The following is a 20,773-nucleotide window of genomic DNA, read 5'->3' as shown; positions in this document are numbered from 1 at the left end:
TTGAGCAACATTTTACCAAACCCCTGCTCAATAAAGTTCACCAGGGGCAACTCCAGATATACACACTGGAAGTAACAGACTAGTAAGCATGTAACTAGCCGCCTTACATTTCAACAAAACCAACCTTTTAACTCTGTAACCGGTTGAAGAAACAATCCGTAGTCAAATTCGTAACCATTAAATGGGATATTAGTCATATTACAATTACTACGTTCGATAACTTTACCATCGTGTAGCGTACATACATAATATTTTAAAAATAACATCTAAATTTGTATAGCGCAATAAATCCTCTTATTAGGAGTAATAAATACTCTTGCAAGGTTGAGTTATACGTTATGGTTTTATTTCATCCATAGTGTTGTATAAACAGCTGAGTTTTCGACCTGGTTTTCAAATTTGATCAATACTTGTTGTAAACTGTATGAAAACGATATTTCTAAGTATTACATTTATTTCTTTATTCTACACAGACAAGAAACTCATTACCAAATATCTAGACCCGTCGGAAGTCGAGTTTCGTAGATTTTTCTTCTTTATCTGTATAACTAGCACAGAGCTTTGGACCTGGTTTTCAAAGTTGAGCAATATTTGTTTTAAATTGCATGAAAACGATATTTCTAAGTATTACATTTATTTGTTTATGCTACACTGACAAGAATCTCATTACCAAATATCTAGAATTGTCGGAAGCCGAGTTTCATAGATGTTTCTTCTTTATCTGTATAACTAGCACTGACAGTAGTAATATATTAACTGCCAGATATCTACCTAATTTGTCAATACATATATTATTTATTTATATACCTATTAGATTTATTTATAGCTACAATGTTTATTAAGTCTGTGATATATACAGTAGGTATTGTGTATAGTTTTAAGCACACCTGCAAACTATTCTACGTATCTTAATTACATAGATTCTAAAGTATGTCAAACAGATTTTGATATAGGTCATGCAGTTTAAAGCCGTTGAACAATTCTTCTATCTCCAATTAGTGTTTATCCCCATTCGACTACATCCCATATCGAATACATCCCATTTCCACTACAAATTTTATTAGCCCCAAATCCTGACCCCAAACTAAGCAGCACTGAACTATTTCACTGATCAAGGGATTTGTTCAATATAATCATAATCCGTTGTTATTAGCTATAGTATAGTTTGGGGGTTGTCGTAAATTGGTTGGGGGGGGGGGGCACCCCCTATTGCAATGCTATTGTTGTACATTCAAACACTCCAACAAAATTTGTTAGTCATATGAACTCTTCATACGCGAAGTGGCATCAAGTGTTCTAAAAATATAAAGCATATCTAAACCTGTGCACGGCACCTGTCACTGTTTATAGGCCAGTGGTGGCGTCAGGATTTGTGGCTTAACATACTTATAAAATTCCATTAATTCGACAACCTATCGTCGCACAATACTAGAGTTCAATGTTATGATTTTAATGGTTAATACATGTAGATGTAGATGGGGAATATACAGAGACTCATTTGCCTGGGTTTTGGTGTCAAAGATAAAGAGGCAGTATCATTCGTGAAGGTTTCCTCCGAACGACCCCTATACTGCTAAGTGACACTTGTGCAGGCCCGTGGCTAGAGGTGCGATCCAGTGGGGGGGGGGGGGTGAGGGTAACAAGAACCTTTGTGATACCCTGGCTATGGGCCTGAGCTTATGTTGTCCCACAGGATCAAAATGGAATGAAATGAAATGGGGTTTAACGTCCTACTGTTCTGCTCCTAACCTGGGCTAATGAAGACGGGCATACGCCATACAGTGTGCTATGAGGGAAATGTTGCCCGGGCAGCGGTGCTAAGGCCTACTCTTATATCGAATTCCAACTGCCAAGGGATCTTTTTACGTGCACGCCAATGTGTACACGGGAACTCAGTTTTTCGTCCCATCCGAACGACTAGACAGCTGTCCTTGTCAGGCCCTCCGTCCTACATCACTGACAAGGGGAAACCAGGCTGGAAAATCTTGATGAACTTTCTCGGCCAATGCAGGGATCGAACACCCGACCTCCAGGCCAGCATGCCAGCGTCTTACCCACTTAGCTACCGTGATCCCCCCTCCACAGGATCAACTACACATTCACCGACATTTATTTTGTGAACAATATATATCAATATTTCCCAATCGGGGCCGCTGGGCACTTGACACCTCTGGGCCGTGTCATATCTAACTGAAAGTATTATACATATTAATATACCTACACCACAAGATGTAGAACATGGCAGCCATTCCATTCGCCATTCGTAATTAGTTCCGGAAAAACAATCATCCTTAACAGCATCGTATCCAACAATATCATCGCATCCTATTGGCTGAAATACAAATGTAATCTTAGTTAACTCTGCGTGCGTAAAATTTTCAAAAAGAAATCAAATAGGAGTATAACGTCCTACATCATTCAGTGTGATATCCGGGACATTTTACCAGGAGGGGGGGGGGGGGGCGTTTCCGCGAATTTGAAATGTCACAGAGTTCTTTAACTTGCACGCTATTGTGTATACGGGACCTCGGATTTTAGTTCTATCTGAACAAGGAGAAAACCATACTAATCCAGCGTATTACTTATTGAGCCACAGCGGCTTCGTCGAATTTTAAGTCGGCCACAAAAAATACTAGAGGCTGGCATGCTTTGATTAAACTGTGCTCCCAAAATTTAACCGTCATGTTTGTGCTGTATTGGGAGTGGGGTGGTCTAGTGGTCTAACGTGTGTACTTTATATCATAATGTAGGTCATTGACTCAAGTGGCATGGTTTCGATCCCATGCTTGTACTTGAGTAGGTTAGCATGTCCAACCTATTTTATTTTTTCTCGGTACTCCGTTTTTATCCACTGCTATTGCCCGGGCAGCCGTGGTACGGTCTACTGGATTTCGGGTGATCTTACACGTGCTGCCAATAGTACACACGGGACCTCGATTTTTCTTATCTTCCGAACGACTAGACGTTTTTCCATGCCAGGTCCCCGGCCCTACGCCACGGACAATTGAAGACCGGAATTGAAAAACCTGCGGAACGTTCTCAGCGAACTTAAATCCAAATGGGAGGAGTTGTGCACATGCCAGGGTATGATTACTAATTCAATAACACTTTTATGTGATTGGTCGAAACAACACGACAACAATTTAAAATACAGACACTCGAACGTGCTTTGCAATGAAATATATCACATTACGCGGGCTTAAAATTTCAACTAGTATAAATAATGTACGCTTGGCACACTGTCCATGCCATTATTTGAAATAATGGTACGCCAACATCAAAGAATGACGTCACATCTGTATTTTAAACATTCGTAATATCAAATTATATAATATTATATGAGAACCTTACCAAGCACTGTCCACTGATACAAACATCATCTGCGCCATCTTTACATTTTGTACCATCCGCGACCTTGTCAGAAAATTTATGACGCAACCAACCTTTTGTTTCTTTAGTTTTACATAATAAAGCACATGGTTGTAATGGGTCGAGTTCCGGTATCCATTGATGGATTACTCCGCGCATTGGTTTTGTATTATGTACAGTACACTGTTCAGATCTCCAATCTACACTTGTTTCTAAACATGGCTGAAAAATAAATAATATAAAGTATATTTAACTAGAAATGAAATAAAATGAAATGGGGTTTAAATCCTACTTTTGTGCTCCGAATTGGGCTAATGAAGACGGGCTTACGCCATACAGTGTGCTTTGAGGGACATTTTGCCCGGACAGCGGCACTAGGGCCTACTCTTATATCGAGTTCCAACTGTCAAGGGATCTTTTACGTGCACGCCGATGTGTACACGGGACCTTGGTTTAACGTCCCATCCGAACGACTAGACAGCTGCCATTGTCAGGCCCTCCGTCCTGCATCACTGACAAGGGGGAACTACGCCGGAAAATCTGAATGAACTTTCTCTGCCAATACAGGGATCGAACACCGTGACCCCATTTAACTAGAATGATGCTTCGTGTAACTGTTAGTACAGATGGTGACATTTATTGAAACTCCTTAACAAACCTTCCCATTATCTAGTTTTCCTTTAAAGACCCCCACCCACCCCCACGTACACACTGTGTGATAGGATGATATATTTGGACTCAAAACATATTCAAACTAATTTATCTTTCAAAAGTTTACTTTGCATCACTTTCAAAACATTTTAATCGCAAGAAACTACCCTTAGCCGTTAGAAATATATCTTAAGCAGCCTTGGTTGACGGAATGATAGTTAGTGCTGTCCTGCGGGGGGGGGGGGGCAATGATTAGCGCGTGCGCGTTGTATCATAAGCTAGGTCTGTCATTGAGTCAACTGGCTTGGTCTCGACAAGGAGTAGGGCCGCCTTCCGACCTCGTGGGTTTTCGCCGGGCCCTCCGGTTTCCTCCCACTGCTAAAGACCCGTGCGCGCAAATTGAACCATATGTTAGTCCCGAAATTACCTAGTTTGTGTCGAGCGGACGTTAAACCCAATTTTTCACTCTCTAGTGCTGCCCTTACCGGTTTATAAATGATTATGTACAAATGATTGGTATAATGTTAGTAAGAGTCCAGTTATACTCCCAGTGTGTTAGTGATTTAGTTACGTCAGTGACTTTCATCGGTATTTAGGTTAAACCAGGGCCGTAACTAGCTCAGAGAAACAAGGGGGATGGGAAGTGTTCTCAGGGGTGCTGTAAAATTGACGGACAATGTATATCTACGGACCTGAGTTAAACAGATACATAATAAATACTAACCTCTTTATTACATAATTTATATTCATATTTTATACCATTATTACATGATTGGTCAGTCTGTAAACAAGACACTGTACGATTAGCTAATCCGGTATCACATGATCTAGAACACTCACTCCACGTGGTCTGTGTATCGCTAGATATGCTGGTCACGTGCATCCATAACAACACCTGAAATCATAGAAATGTCGTTAATTTATATGTTATTACAGCCTTAAGATCTGACTTATAAATACAACATGGTGAACTACATCTAGATACATTTTCACTTTCTATTAAGACAGGGGGGTTGGATGGCCGAATGGTTAGCACGTGCGCGCTATAAAATAAGGTTTGACATTGAGTCAACTGGCGTGGTTTGGATTCGTTGGTCCTCCGGTTTCCTCCCACTGCTAAAGACCCGTACGCGCATGCGAATTATTGAAATAAAAAATTCCACCATGTGTTAGCCCAGAAATGACCTAGTTTGTGTCGAGTTGACGTTAAACCCAATTTTTCTCCCGTCTAGTCGTTCAGATGGGACGATAAACCAAGGTCCGCTGTAGACGTTGGCATGAACGTACAGGAACCTCTGACAACTGGAATTCGGGCCAAGTCTCCATCCCAGCACACAACATTATTAGATTATTAGATTGGCGTGCACGTAAAAGATCCCTTGGCAGTTGGAATTCATTAGCCCAGTCGGAGCAGAACAGTAGAACGTTAAACCCCATTTCATTTCATTTCATTTCATCTATTACGACCGTTGTAGATCATAAAGCCATGTTTTGTTGTCTGTAAAACAAAATTTAATTTCCAAGGGGTTATTGTCTCCAATTACAAAACCACTCACTCTTAAACATACATTATGCAAGATGTATCTAAATTATCTAGATGTTATCTAAATTATTTATTAGACATTAATTAACTTATTCAGACCATAATCAACTCTCGGTGTTATCGTTAGCCTGCGATATTTAGTCGATTTGAATAAATTTTGTGATGGATAATTTAACGTAAAACTGGATAATCGAGACTTTGTTTATTATCGTACCAACGTCAGTAATCACTCTCGAACTGAATCACTAATAGCTCGGTTCAGAATGAAGTAATTTGACTAAAATGTTTACCATATTCTGTTTTCATTATTTATTTTTTAACTATTATAGCGAGAACTGTCGGCTCTTTATCTAATCTTCCATTATGTCCCTTTAATTGATTGTTTAGTTTTTTTGGTATTGTGGAACCACGGTGGCTAAGTGAGTAAGCCACTGGCTCGCTGACCTGGAGGTCGCGGGTTCGATTCCGATGTTGACCGAGGTCGCTGTCTAGACAAACTTTCCCTCATAGCACACTGTATGGCGTATTCCCGTCTTCATTATCCCAGTCGGAGCAGAACAGTAGGACGTTAAAAACCATATTTTATTTCATAGTTTAGTTGTCTAACATATGTTTTAGTTCCTACAAAAGGAACAGGCAAACTGCTTATGTGAGTCCCCATTGATTGCGAGGGTGAATTGGTCCCCAAAACTCGAAATAATTGCCACGAAAGAGTAAGCATCAATTTCTCGGTTACTGTGCGTATGTTTTTATTCCTGGAAAATGGGCCACCCTTTTTTCTTTATAAATTGTTAAAATGCAAGAATGTACTGGGTAATTATTATAGATTGACAGAAAAGAATCTATTGTTTAGTTTTTATGTAGATGTATTTTGGGTTTTTTTTAATATAAAGTACTCGCTGACGCTGTAGAATCACCAAAAACTACAATGTGCATTTTAATTTATTTTACCAACTGTTTTAAAGGTGATTTTTTTGTATAATATAAATCTTGTTGGAAGAATCAGCTTACAGAACCAGATGTAAATGATGTACACATACATGTCGAACATGTGTGAATTACTTTTTTTCTTTATTGAATTGAAAATACAGTGGTGATTCAGATTAAAATGACTTGCCTTCTTCAAGGCCACTATAAACGTAAGTAGTACATTTGAAAATCTGTTTGTTTCAACAAAATGAAAATCGCCCATGGATCAATATCTACCAATTGATCAAGGCTTTCCGGAAGTCCACATGAAGACTTGAAGAAGGCACGTAAATAAGGCATTGTAATATTGAAGGAGCTAAATCGCTAATATTTGGGACCTAGAAATTGACACAAATGGGTCGCCACGCATATAATAATGTAACATGAATGTATATAAACGGACATACATTCAATCGTTTTTGTTTGTACTCTAATTTCCTATGAGGTATGTTCGGCGAAATACGCTAGAAGTCTCTCTCGAATGGCAATCTCTAGTGTCTGGTTATTCCAGTCTACACCGATAGTATTTATTGCACAGCATGCTCTCCAGATAAGAATATGACGTCCCCGTTTAACATGACTTGTAGAATATGTCTAGCCACGGTCTTCTAGTCCCATTTTTACTAATGGCACTAAAACTTATTGTGTACCAATGGTAAAATGTTTATTTTGTCTTTAATATTGGATATCAGAAGCCCATCGTCTCCCGGTAAGACCACAACATCAATGTTGATTTAAATTGACAAATAATTCGTGTTTTCAATGTCGAAGACTTTGGATGATTTTGAGTTAGAGACTTAGCTACTTTAATTCATCTCCGAGAAAAGCCTCGCCTGTGGATCAGTATCTTCCTGAAAATTCAAACAAAGGCTTTCCGTCAATTCATCTCAGTGAAAATTAAAGCTAGGTCATTTCGGGACTAACATATGGTTCAATTTTATTTCAATAATTCGCTTGCGTCTAGGGGTCTTTAGCAGTGGGAGGAAACCGGAGGACCTGGAGAAAACCCACGAGTTTGGACAGGCGATCCTACCCCTTGTCACGTACAACCGGGGAATCGAAAGCACGCCAGTTGACTGAATGACAGACCTTATGATACCATTCGGCCATCCAACCTCGCCTACCTAAAAGGCCAAATCACCGGATCATATGGTTCAATAGACAGTGTATGATTTTCCAGGAACACCTGATACCACTTATTTAGAATAGTTCTGTATTGTACTTTTGTATTTATCATGTTTCATAAATTCCAACCGTTATGTATTATATGTGTCGATGGTAGTTCGTGACATATGAATGTTGGTTGAGAACTTAATATAAATACTGTGGAACCTCCTTATACATCCAATTAATTTTTTACCTGTATGTGGAACGTGGGTTTCTAGCCTCAGGTATACAGACAGATGGCGTTTACAATAAAAGAAACTGATTAAACACAGAAACGCTCTATATGAGCTCTAACCTGGGCTAATGAAGACGGGCATACGCCATACAGTGTGCTACGAGGGAAATTTTGCCCGGGCAGCGGCGCTACGGCCTACTCTTATATCGAATTCCAACTGCCAAGGGATCTTTTACGTGCACGCCAATGTGTACACGGGACCTCAGCTCTTCGTCCCATCCGAACGACTAGACAGCTGTCCTTGTCAGGCCCTCCATCCTGCATCACTGACTATATGAAATGAGGTTTTAAATAAACACGGATAAAACGCTCGATCTCAGAAGGGTCGTACTCCCATTGATGACAGAAACTCAGAGGACATGGTGGCTCACTAACCAGAAGGTTCCGGGTTCGATCACGGTGTTGGCCAAGAAAGTGTCCACTTGTTGGTGGTGCAGGACGTTGGGCAAGAAAGGGTTCCAAATATCCGAAATGATATGAAATGAAATGGGGTTTAACGTCGCGCTGTTCTGCTCCTACTGTGCGATGAGGAAAATTTTGCCCTGTCAAGGGATCTTTAACGTGCACGCCAATGTATACACGGGACCTCGATTGTCCATACCACCCGAACGACTAGACAGCTGTCCTTGTCAGGCCCTCCTTCCTGCACCACTGACAAGGGGAAACCACGTCGGAAAATCCCGATGAACTCTCTCTCTCTCTGCCAACGCAAGGATCGAACACGCGACCCCCTCTTATCCACTTAGCCACCGTGGCTGCAAGGACGTTCGGCAAGAAAAGGTTGTAGTCGATTGGATGTTCCGAATATCCGAGGTCCCGTGTATAAGTTGGCGTGCACAAAAATAACCCTAAGCAGTTGAAATTCGGGTAGGCGGGAACACAGCTGTCCATATTCCCTCACAGGACACTGCGTGGCGTATCCCCGACTTTATTAGCCCGATGACGTAATGGGACCTCTGAATGAAAACACGCACTTCAAATATTAAATCTTGTGTAAACATTCGGTTTAGATTGTACATTTAAAAGTTAACTAAATGATCGATTTTTAATTTGGCTAATGAACACTAATTGAGATAACCATCACCAGCTACCTTATCATATCGGTACAAATTGATATTGATGACCATTTGTCTGAGTAGCCCTCTAGTTAATTTCTGTAAATTTAGATGTTGCTATGTAAAAACTTAAGTAGGAATAAATAAACCAAACTAATTTAAATCGATTTTATCTTTTTTACAACAAATCGTGATCGTTAATTTGACGGATCGATTAAATTGTCTGATTTATACCACCTCGTGTTAATACATTGCAAATATATTCTCCAAACTAGAATCGATCTACTGTTATAGACAAAACCACAGCGGTTAGCTACCGATACATTCCGTAACTACGAGGAGTCTCGGTGGCCTTACATTATAATCCCTGCTGTGCCCCAAAGAAGTGTCCCGCGGACTTCCGTTCTATTCGTTTAGATGGGACAAAAAACATTTCGCTTCCACCGAAGGTGATATCACTGACAAGTTGTCTTATTTTAATTTTTTCTATTATCTATTCCTATGGAAGGAAATCGGAGTAAACCCACGCGGTTGAGAAGGTGCCCCTATCTCCTAGCCAGATACGCACACACCTGGGATCGAAACCACAACCGCAAGCCAGCGGTGACCGGCCAGATAGAGGCCGAAGCGCGACGCCAAAGACCACCCGGCCACGTCAACCCCATCAGAAGTGTTGGCGTTTTTAATATGCGGATACACCACTGTCCAAGTCAAATTCCCACTGCACACGTAACTCGATAAAACAAACGTCAGTCTCATTTCAGAGAAAGGCACTTAGAAAATAATGACTGTCGTATCGGCCCTGATTCGAATTCTGGACATAATTTCACATTTTGGCTTCGATCTAAACAAATGAAATTACCTGAGGTTTGACGTCATACTGTTCCGCACTTACCTGGTTAAAAAAAGTGGTGTGTGCGCGCGCGCACACGTGTGTGTGTGTGTGTGTGTGGGGGGGGGGGGGTGATCATACAGCTACGCAATGAGCTATGAGGGAACTTTTCCCAGACAGCATTGCTTCCGCGTTCTCTCATCCGAATACTGACTATCGAGTGTTCTTTTAGGTGTTCATAGACTGCCAACCCGGACCCTCCTGGCCATCCATCATGACTTCCTTAATGGACACAAAGGGTATATTGTATGCTCTGAATGTAGTAATATGTGGTAACCAGATGCATACCATCAACATTTCATCAACTATCTCTATTTCGTAGTTCGTATAGACTAGCCTCAAGGGGATTGCATGAATAACAAAATTACAAGGTCGTGGATGTGATTGTTGATAATCAGGATTTTATAACTCCAACACTTGTCTGCCTGGTATCCCACTGACAGAACATTTGCCTATATTATCACTTTAAAACATTAAACTCAATCTATGTTGCCTGAGGGGGGTAGAAATGTCACTGGTAACTGTTGAGATTCCATAGTGAAAGGACCATTATCATGTTGTTTTTTAATTTATATAAAGGACAAATTGGGAAAAGGAGCACACCTTCCTACTAATAATTTGGAATTTTATGCTTAACCTTGGGCGTATAGAAGAGGAATTTCGGGACCCCCATCAAAAGACGATTCTACATGGAAAGGACAACTATCTTATTTTAGATTTGTATGGTTTCAAAAATACCTTATAATTCATATCGTCACTGTTAATACCTCAAATATTATTTTTGTACTCTGACTGATAAATATTCAGTCCTTACATGAAGTTGTAGTTTGATCGTATTTGAATAAAATTATGCCTCCAAAATACAATTTATGTCTGGAATCTCAAATTACCCCTTGTTACCGACAATGTTTTTCGTGCGACGTGTCCCCACAAGGGTTAAGGAAGTCAAAACATGAAATAACCAATTTAAATAACTAATTGCCTATCTGTTTTGTTGGCTAAAACTAAAGGCGTAAATGCTTCATGAATATCTCACTACTAACAAAAAAAAATCTTATAAATTTACTCATTCTTCTAATTAATATATTTATAAAATGGTAAACACCAGATTTCTCTTACCTAGAAACATCTTCCGTGATACGAACTTAATTAAAAGACATAAAATACCCATTAACAAGACCCCAGGCAAAGCTCATTAACATTCTTTTGATCAAAACTGCGCACTGATAGAGATCGTGTGCGTACACGCCTACTCAGGCGTACTTACACTTACTTCCGGTGTAAACAAAGAAAACATTTACAAAGATGGATAGAAGTTTCAGAGATGAACGAAACCACGCTGGAAAATCCTGATGAATTTTCTCGACCAAAACCAGGATCGAACTCGCAACCTTCACACTAACCAGCCAGCGTCTTACAAACTTAGACACTGTAAACAAGAAAACATTTACAAAGATGGGTAGAAGCTTCAGAGATGAACGAAACCACGCTGGAAAATCCTGATGAATTTTCTCGAGACCAAAACCAGGATCGAACTCGCAACCCGCAGACTAGCCAGCCAGGGTCTTACTAGTCTTACTAACTTAGACACCGTGGCTTCCGAAGACGGAGATAGGCCATGCTATGCGGGAAACGGACAGCAACGATTCCTAATACTCCTTACGTGCACACCAACGGGCGACCAGTCGTTGTTCCTTGCCCGGCCCGTCGTCCTGCACCAGTGATAAGTGGGGCCGGTCTCGGTCAACACCGGGATTGAACCCCACAACCCCATGATTGGTGAGCCAACATTTTATATACTGAGCCAAAATAGTTTCCATGATCAAGATAAAAGCTCTACTACTACTACTACTACTATTACTACTACGTGCCTTACGTGGTCCCACTCTGACAGATTTATACAATTCAACTAAACTAAACGCAGATAAAAAAAACCCAGTAAAACAGAACATGTTTTAATGTAAACAGTAAAACATCTTCATCAGCAAGTTTAAAGTAAACAATATCTGGTTTAATACGCGTAACTTAAACAATGACCAGGGAGATTGAACAGCTTAGCGGATTGTTTAGTCTCAACAGCTGAATAACTGAACAACTTATACAACATCTCTGTGGTAAACAATTGCATTAAAGTAAACACAGGGGAACAATACACTTATATGTTTAATTTTGTCTTTTATTATGAATAGGATCATTACGTTCTTTGTGTTTCTGAGTTGTCAATTCAAGTTTCGAGCTCGCAATTATTGCCTGTTGAGCGTTTATAGCTCGATGAAGGTTTTTTTTTTAAATATTTAAATTAAAGCCGGATAGACAGTCACTCACTCGGCCATTAGATCAAAGTGCTTCATAAACCTTTGATTCTTATCAGTGTTAACAAATGTATTTTAATGGGATTTTGCTTTAAACATTAGGTACTTTATTATGAAGAATATTTAGGTGGGTATCAATGGTACCGTCTATTATATATAAAGATAGGTTGCCTGGCAACGAAACATACCCGTGGGCGTAGAAAAATTGAAATGAAATTGGGTTTTACGTCCTACTTTTCTGCACCGAGTGGGCTAAGTATCCCCTTGCCGCGAACATGATTGGCTAAGACGTTGCTTTTAATAAAAAATGAACTGTTCTTTGAATATAAAAAAAAAATAGTTTCTCTTCAAGTGACCAATTTAATTCATGTAAAGCGATATCTCCTAAGTTTTCATTCCGTTCAGTAATTACAGCGATATATTGAATTGAAAGTTTGATAGACCTATTTTAAATCCGATTGAATTTAATACGGGGCCTCATTTAGTTTAGCGTTGGGGAAGCCACGGTGGCTCGGTGAGCAAGACGTTGGTTCGCTAACCTAGAGGTCTCGTGTCCCATCCCGGTGTGGGCCGAGAAAGTTCATTTGGATTTTCCGGCGTGGTTCCCTCTCGTTAATGGTGCAGGACCGAGGACTAAAAGAACAATTGGTAGTTTGTATTCGATATAGGAGCAGGCTATAGCGCAGCTGTCCGGGCAAAACATTTCCCTCATTGCACACTGTATGGCGTATGTCTGTCTTTATTAGCCTAGTCGGAGTAGACCAGGACGTTAAACTCCATTTCATGTTTTTACCTAGTGTTGGTATTTGTAATATTCGTAGTGCCGCTGTCCGGGCAAAATTTCCCTCATAGCACACTGTATGGCGTATGCCCGTCTTCATTAGCCCAGTTCGGAGCAAAACAGTAGGACGTAAAACCCTATTTCATTTCATTTCATTTGTATTATTTGTTTCTTATTTAAATGTTAAATAATCAATATTACCATGTATAAAGCCGTGAGAACTTTTATTTTTTAGCCTAAAATACAATGGACGCACCGTTACTTTAAGAAATATGTAAGACAGCACAGTTCTATGATGGTAACAAGACCTAGCTAATCCCCTGCGTTTATTTTAAGTGGTCAGCACGGTACGGAAATGTTGACAAAAGCTCAGACCATCCCCAATGTCCATTACAAGTCTCCTTTGTTGAAAGGTTGGGGTTACACTCTATATTGGACGTGGTCAAATGCATTAGTTTAAAAGAAAGTGAAGCCCAGGTGACCTAGAATACCAGAGGTCGGTTGTGTAAATATTTGCTAACCCTATATTTCACAACTTATTATATTTTCATTATCCTTTTAAGTTTTCAGAATTCCTACAATGAGCCGCTTCAACCCTGTTAATAGTTGACCGTGGACTCAAATTAGAGGCTACTTAACGAATATATTGTCGACAGTAAACATCCTCGTGTCATAAAAAGTGTAATTTATTTGTATATTATTGGAAAATTATGGTTAATTTTGGACATCTTTATGGGGTGATAATTTTATGTAAACCAGTGCTATATACAAAAGTAGTTTCTCCGCCATTGGCTTTTCGCAAATGACATTCGCAGCTTTAAAATCGGGCCCCCTACTTTTAATATGAAATATACATGGACAAAGTATGTGAGAATTGGTCGAATATTATTACAGATAAGACTAATCGGAAATGAAATAAGATGGTGTTTAACGTCCTACTGTTATGCGTTGACTGGGCCACGAGGAAAATGTAGCCCGGACAGTGTCGCTAAGGCCTACTATATCCTTATTTAGAATTCCTACTGTAAATGGCTTATTTTACGTACACATCAATGTGACCACGGGACCTCCGGTTATTGACCCTTTTGAACGACTCTACACTGTCCTTGTCAGGTCCTCTGTCCTGCATCACTGACATGGGGGAACCACGCCGGACAATTCCGAGAAACTTTCTCGATCAACACCGAGAGCATAGCACTGATCGAATTTGAAGATAAAGAGTAATTGGCATCGATCCAATTAGTTCGAACAGCTGAAACCAATCAGATACTGAAACTTACAAATCATGATGTCATAAACAGACTGCCCAAAATCACGACACCCATCTAGGCCGCAGTGTCTAAATGACACTCATCTAGGCCGCAGTGTCTAAACCACACCAATCTAGACTTCCGTGTGTACACGACGCCATCCAGATTGCCTTTGTGTATAAACGGCACCATCTAGGCTTCCGTGTCTAAACGACATCATCCACGTTGCATCTAGGCTGCAGTGTGTAGTACACGACGCCATCCACGTTGCATCTAGACTGCAGTGTGTACACGACGCCATCCAGGTTGCATCTAGGCTGCAGTGTCTAAAAGACACCGCTAGGCTTCTGTGTCTCAACGACAGCCATATAGGTTTCTGTGTCTAAACGATAACCATCTAGGCTTATGTGTCTAAACGACACCCATATAGGTTTCTGTGTCTAAACGACACCCATTTAGGCTTCTGTGTCTAAACAACACCCATCTAGGCTGCTATGTCTAAACGACATCCATCTAGGCTGCTATGTCTAAACGACATCCATCTAGGCTGCTATGTCTAAACGATATCCATCTAGGCTGCTATGTCTAAACGATACCATCTAAGCTTCTGTGTCCAAAGACACCAACTACATCACAGCTTTTCAACGCTAATAGTTGTTCGCCCTCATGGACTTCTGTCAAATAGTATTACAACCCTCCCCCCACCTTCCCACCTACATAGCGATCACCAGCGCCTAAAAATAAAGACAAACTTATTAGCAAACACCGGGCTTTTGTCACATAGTCTAACATAGAAATAATGAAATTATGCTTTTAAAATGATTTTAAAAAGTTAAAAGCCGTATTGACGTGGGTGGCGTGTCAACTTTATTAAACTGTTTCATATCAAATCATTTAACCTTTGAACCATTGCATCCTTGACGTCATTATTGAGATCACACAGGCAACTCTTCTGGTAAATATTTACCGTAATCGACCAAATAAGCGTACCTGCTCTAACCTGGAATGAAATAAAATGGGGTTTAGCGTCCTACTGTTCTGCACCAACCGGGCTAATGAAGACGGGCATACGCCATAGTGTGCTATGGGTTGTTTTTTTGCCCGGATAACCTCTACGACCTGTTCTTTTTCGAATTCCAACTTTTACGTACACGCCAATGGAGGTTCGGGAAGGGGGTGGGGGTGGGCGCTAATTCAGATGAAGACGACACGTTGTCTAGGAACCGGCAATGTTTCAATTTAGGTTTATGTTACACCATTAGGAAATGGTATCCTATATTAAAACCTTTATCATACATATATCCATTAATACACAGGAAAATCATTACGAGATCTTAAAGGTCAAAAGTAAAAGACTATACACTGTGAAAATAAAACTACTTTTGTAAATATTAAGATGTGCTTACACAAGCAACACAGCAGTAATTTCCGACTAACCATACAGGATTGCCAATTGCCAGAAGAATTGTTTGCACAGGGCCTTGGTTCCTTGGATCCCACCTCGTGTAAGATTCCAGTCGCTACGTATAGCTACCTAACATTTGATAAAGTGGTTTAGGGAAGCGGCTATAAGACTGATGGTATATATTCTACTTATTGCGTACCATGCAAGATTCGGATGCGTATACTCTTTCTAGAAATGAAACAAAACGAAATGGGGGTTTAACGCCATACGATTTGGACCCAACTCGGCTAATGAAGACGGATATACGTCATACAGTGTGCTATGAGGAATTTTTGCCCGGGCAGTAACACTTTGGCCCACTCTTATATCGAATTCCAACTGCCAAGGGATCTTTTACGTGCAAGCCAATGTATACACGGGACCTCCGAACGACTAGACAGCTGTCCTTGTCAGGGAAAACCACGTCGGAAAATACTCTTTTTAGAATATATGATGACAAAAAAAAGTTCACACAGTTAACTGCAATATCGTTTTTGAACAACTCCAAAGCTCAAAAATACATTTTCAGTACATTATTTAGAAAGGAAATTAATGGAATTAAAAGCCTCGCCAACACGATACGTCGTTTATTTTGAGACTAACATATAGTAATGTGTTTTCTATGATCACGTGTACAATGCTAAGGAGGGGGGGGGGGGGTAATTTCACCCAGACAGAGGAGTTTCAATGATCAACGTGTACAAGGGTAAACCTCGGTTTTTCGTCTTACTCGAACGACCAGACAGAACTTTAGCCGTCAGATCCACAAGCGCTACCAAGGAAGTGTGGTATATGTTGAGTTGTTTGACGTTAGTTATATGATGAATTCCGTCAGATCCACAAGCGCTACCAAGGAAATGTGGTATATGTTGAGTTGCTTGACGTTAGCTATATGCTGAATTCACGTTTTATTTATTACAGTGTACTAACATAGTAAACATATTTCACGGTACTGATATAAACCTTTCTGCTATATTATCATTAGCACAATAAAGTATGTCTAATATAAGAGTTATTGATACCACCCACACACGAGTATAGAAGTTAAACCTTTAATAACACAAAAACAATCACGTATTATATTACACCTATATAATATTAACAACAGATGATAAAAATATGGTGTTTATGGTTCATCATATTCATTTTATACCTTAATGTTTTTGCTTAATAAATAACAGCGATGGTTCATGAAGCGTCATGACAAAATAGGCTATGTTCAAATAAAGCATTATGACAAAAAAAAAAAAAAAAAAAAAAAAAAAATACGTTCAAATGAGGTGTCATGACAAATAAATTTACGCGTCATGACAAAATAGTTTATGTTCAAATGCCGCGCCATGCCAAACTAATTTTTATTCAAATGGAGCGTCGTGTCATGGATAGTTTATATTCAAATAAAGAGTTACGTGATCAATAGTTTATATTGAAATGAAGCGCCATGAAACGTCAGTACAAATGTACATAATAATATTATTAGACATGCGAACTTTCTAATATGAAACCAGAACACATATAGCCCGTTCGACACCCAATCCCCATGCTATATCTAATGAACGTTTTTGCTGGTATTGGGGTGAACCTGTATAAATAGTAAAATATCTCGGTGGATCGGTTTATATCTATTTACTTTGACTTGGATGATGACTTTGGGTCGAAAATTATTATGTTGTGCACGGGGCAGGGCAGGACAGGACCCATTTTTCTAGAAGGTAGTATATACCACGAGTTATTTCCACCAACTTAGGATGGCATTCAGCTGAAGTTTTATTTTATGAATTCCTAAGTGAAATGAAATGAAATGCGGTTTAACGTCTTACTTTTCTATACCGACTCGGCTAATGGGAATTTTGTCTTGACAGTGGCGCTACAGTATATTCTTATTTCGAATTCCAACTGCCAAGGGTTCTTTTACGTGCACGTCAACGAGTACATGGGACGTCGAGTTTCCGTCTCATCTGAACGACTAGACAGTGTCCTCCCCCCCCCCCCCACACACACACACATCCTGCCTGCACCTGGAAACCACACTAGAAAATTCCGAGGAAGCGAACCCGAGACCGCTAGATTAGCCAGCGACCGTCTTACTCACTGAATCACTACGTCCGGTTTTTGACTGGATTAAACAGACCCATTTCCCCTTTAAACACTCATAATTGATCAATAAATTCTAGCTATTTATATCACCCATATAAATATGTCATTAATTTCACAGAGGAGATTTCTTTATCTGATAAAACTCGTCTTTATACAAACTAATTCTCCTTCATGTCAATGGCTAATTCTTCATATTAGCGCAATAAATGTTGAAAGAACTAAATCTATTAACGGTACGGGGAGTTATTGGCTTTGCACATGGTTTTATTATTATTATAAATAACTCCCCATTATGATTAAATCTTTTATAATATTTGTTTGAAATTATGTAGTATGTATGTGTTATTAACATAACTAGACTTTATTGATTGTGTTCAAATTTAAAATTGTCGATTTGTATATACTGTATTATTATATTATACACCCGCCACACAAGGGAGCAAATTAACATGTCTCGTTTTCATGGTTCTGGTTCCCCCTTGTCAGTGATGCAGGACGGAGAGCCGGACAACGACAGCTACCTAGTCGTTCAGATGGGACGAATAACCGAGGTCTCGTATACACATTGACGTGCACGTAAAAGATGAAATTCGATATAAGAGTAGGCTGTAGTGCCGCTGTCCGGGCAAAATTTCCCTCATAGCACACTGTATGGCGTATACCCGTCTTCATTAGCCCAGTTCGGAGTCCAGTAGGAAGTTAAACCCCATTTCATTTCATTTCATTTCATTTCTTGTTTCTGTGTCTTATTCTTAATCTCGTTAAATTGTACAATATCCTCACAATAAATACAGTTCAAATCAAATAAAAATAAGACACCTTGCCTTGTAAATTGTAAATTGTAAATTATCATCCAAATAAAAACTGTTTAACTCAAAACAGTAATAGATTTTTTGTAAATTGTACATTATCCTCAAAATAAATATGTTTTAAATCAAATTAATATTAACTTCTTTTAAATCGTAAAATATCTCCAAATCAATTAGATATTAATTTATTTTGAATTAAAAAAAAACGAGTTGAATATGTTTGACTTTATTTAACTCCTTTAGAACATAATCACTACTGACAGTTAGCCTTTCATTTAATATGGGCTATGGCAATAAGCAGATTACTAGATGTACGCAATAATTAGATTACTAGAGTACTGAAGTGGTACGCAAACAATATGCTGTATAGACAATAAAGCAGAATAATAGAAGTGGAGAACATACGATATACGCAATAATTAGATTATTAGAGTATTGAAGTGGAACGCACAATATGCACTATATACGTAATAATTAGATTACTGGAAGTGGAACACACGCAATAATTAGATTACTAGAGCAGTGAAGTGGAGAAATGAAATGGAATGGGGTTGAACGTCCTGCTGTTCATAAAGACAAATCAAATGGGGTTGAACGTCCCACTGTTCATGAAGACAAATCAAATGCAATGGGGTTTAAAGTCCAACTGTTCTGCTCCGACTGAGCTAATGAAAGGTGGCATAAACCATACAATGTGCTATGATTTAAATTTTGCTCGAACAGCGTGGCTAAGGCATACTCTTATATCTGATTCATACTGCCAAGGGATATTTTACGTGCACGCCAATGTGTACACTGGATATCGGGTTTTCGTACCATCCGAACAACTATACGCTTTCCTGCACCATTGACAAGGTGGGACCACACCGGGAATTCCCGATGAACATTCCCGGACAACGCAGGGATGGAACACGAAAGTCCAGGTTAGCGAGCCAACATCTTACTCACTGTGGAAGAAACCGTGAATTATTTTACTGTTCGCAATAATTAGATAACTATATGTGGAACATACACAATATCTATAAGGCCCACAACCACGATAATAACAATGTAACAGAATGGAGTGATTGTGACCGGAGTATTAACTGTGTAATAATAGTTACATATACATGATAACATACCTTTATACTCTTAAATATAACAAGATCGTGAAGATTAGAGGTAACTCTTGGGTGGATTAGATGTACCTTTCGAGTGGATTAGTCGAAACCCACGCGTGGCTTAGAAGATACCCAAGGGTGGCTTAGAAGTTACTCGCGATTGGCTTAGAACTTACTCACGAGTGGATTAGGGTTCTATATAATGCATAATAGCATTATTCATTTCAGACAATGGTCCCTAGTAAGTAATAAAACGACCTTGGACACTTCAATTTATGCCCAAAATATCTATACAGTTTAATTTAAATCGTGTGTAAATGTTCTCTTTCATTCATCACCATTTAATATCAATGTTGTTTGATGTAGATGTTTTCTCTTTCATTCAATTTGTTTTTATGTAGATATTATCTTCTCTTTCATTAATCTCTATTTAATATTTTGTTTGATGTAGATGGCTCTGTGAGTAAGACACTGGCTTGCTGTGGGAAATCTTGTCCGGACAGCAAAACTACGGCTTGCCCTTATTCTAAATTCCAACGCCCTTCCACGCCAAGCTCTCCGTCCACCAATATCGACTAGGGGAGGTCACATCGAAAGACCCGGGCAATACACGGATGAACATAGTAATTGCTCAAGACGAGGTATGGCGTCTTGGCAATCTGATTAAAATACAGGGGCCTGTTTCACGAAATTTGAACTAAGATAAAATCCAAATTTTAGTAATTTGATTGGATAATATTAGATTGATTTTAGTGCTTAGCCAATCAAAATTGAAGTATCTACTAAAATTTGGATTTTATCTCTAGTTAAAATTTCGTGAAACAGGGCCCAGATCTATATTTCGTTTCGCTTTTTTATACTTTCGATGACCTCTACTACATGAATATCTGACCAGTTGTAGTGGGGGTCGCGTCAGGGGTCATACGAGCGGCTTTTGACCCTATGACGCCAGACACTGATTAATCAATCAGATTTGACGTTACTCGTGGTTTACCCACACAGTTCCGTGCAGAGCACGCCAAGAAATCGCCGTAACAGACCATTTCAGAGCCCAGTGTTGTGAAGACAAGTAAAACGAAATTTTGAACTATAAAAAACG

At 39.4% G+C, this 20,773-nt stretch overlaps 1 protein-coding gene across 2 annotated transcripts in view; it reads right to left on the bottom strand.

Annotated features, from left to right (window-relative positions):
* Nucleotides 1–20,773, bottom strand: part of LOC126819285 (ADAMTS-like protein 1) — a 51,883-nt gene that overhangs the window by 17,159 nt on the left and 13,951 nt on the right. For both annotated transcript variants that reach the window (XM_056100690.1, XM_050547257.2), the window contains exons 3-5: nucleotides 4,745–4,915; nucleotides 3,352–3,591; nucleotides 2,222–2,332 (exon numbers count right to left, since the gene is read on the bottom strand). In XM_056100690.1, coding sequence (XP_055956665.1) covers nucleotides 2,222–2,332; nucleotides 3,352–3,591; nucleotides 4,745–4,915 — 522 coding nt within the window. The remainder of the gene's footprint in view (nucleotides 1–2,221; nucleotides 2,333–3,351; nucleotides 3,592–4,744; nucleotides 4,916–20,773) is intronic.

Source organism: Patella vulgata, chromosome 4 (genome assembly GCF_932274485.2).
Source record: "Patella vulgata chromosome 4, xgPatVulg1.2, whole genome shotgun sequence".
Lineage (NCBI taxonomy): Eukaryota > Metazoa > Mollusca > Gastropoda > Patellidae > Patella > Patella vulgata.
This window is presented reverse-complemented; position numbering and strand designations above follow the sequence as displayed.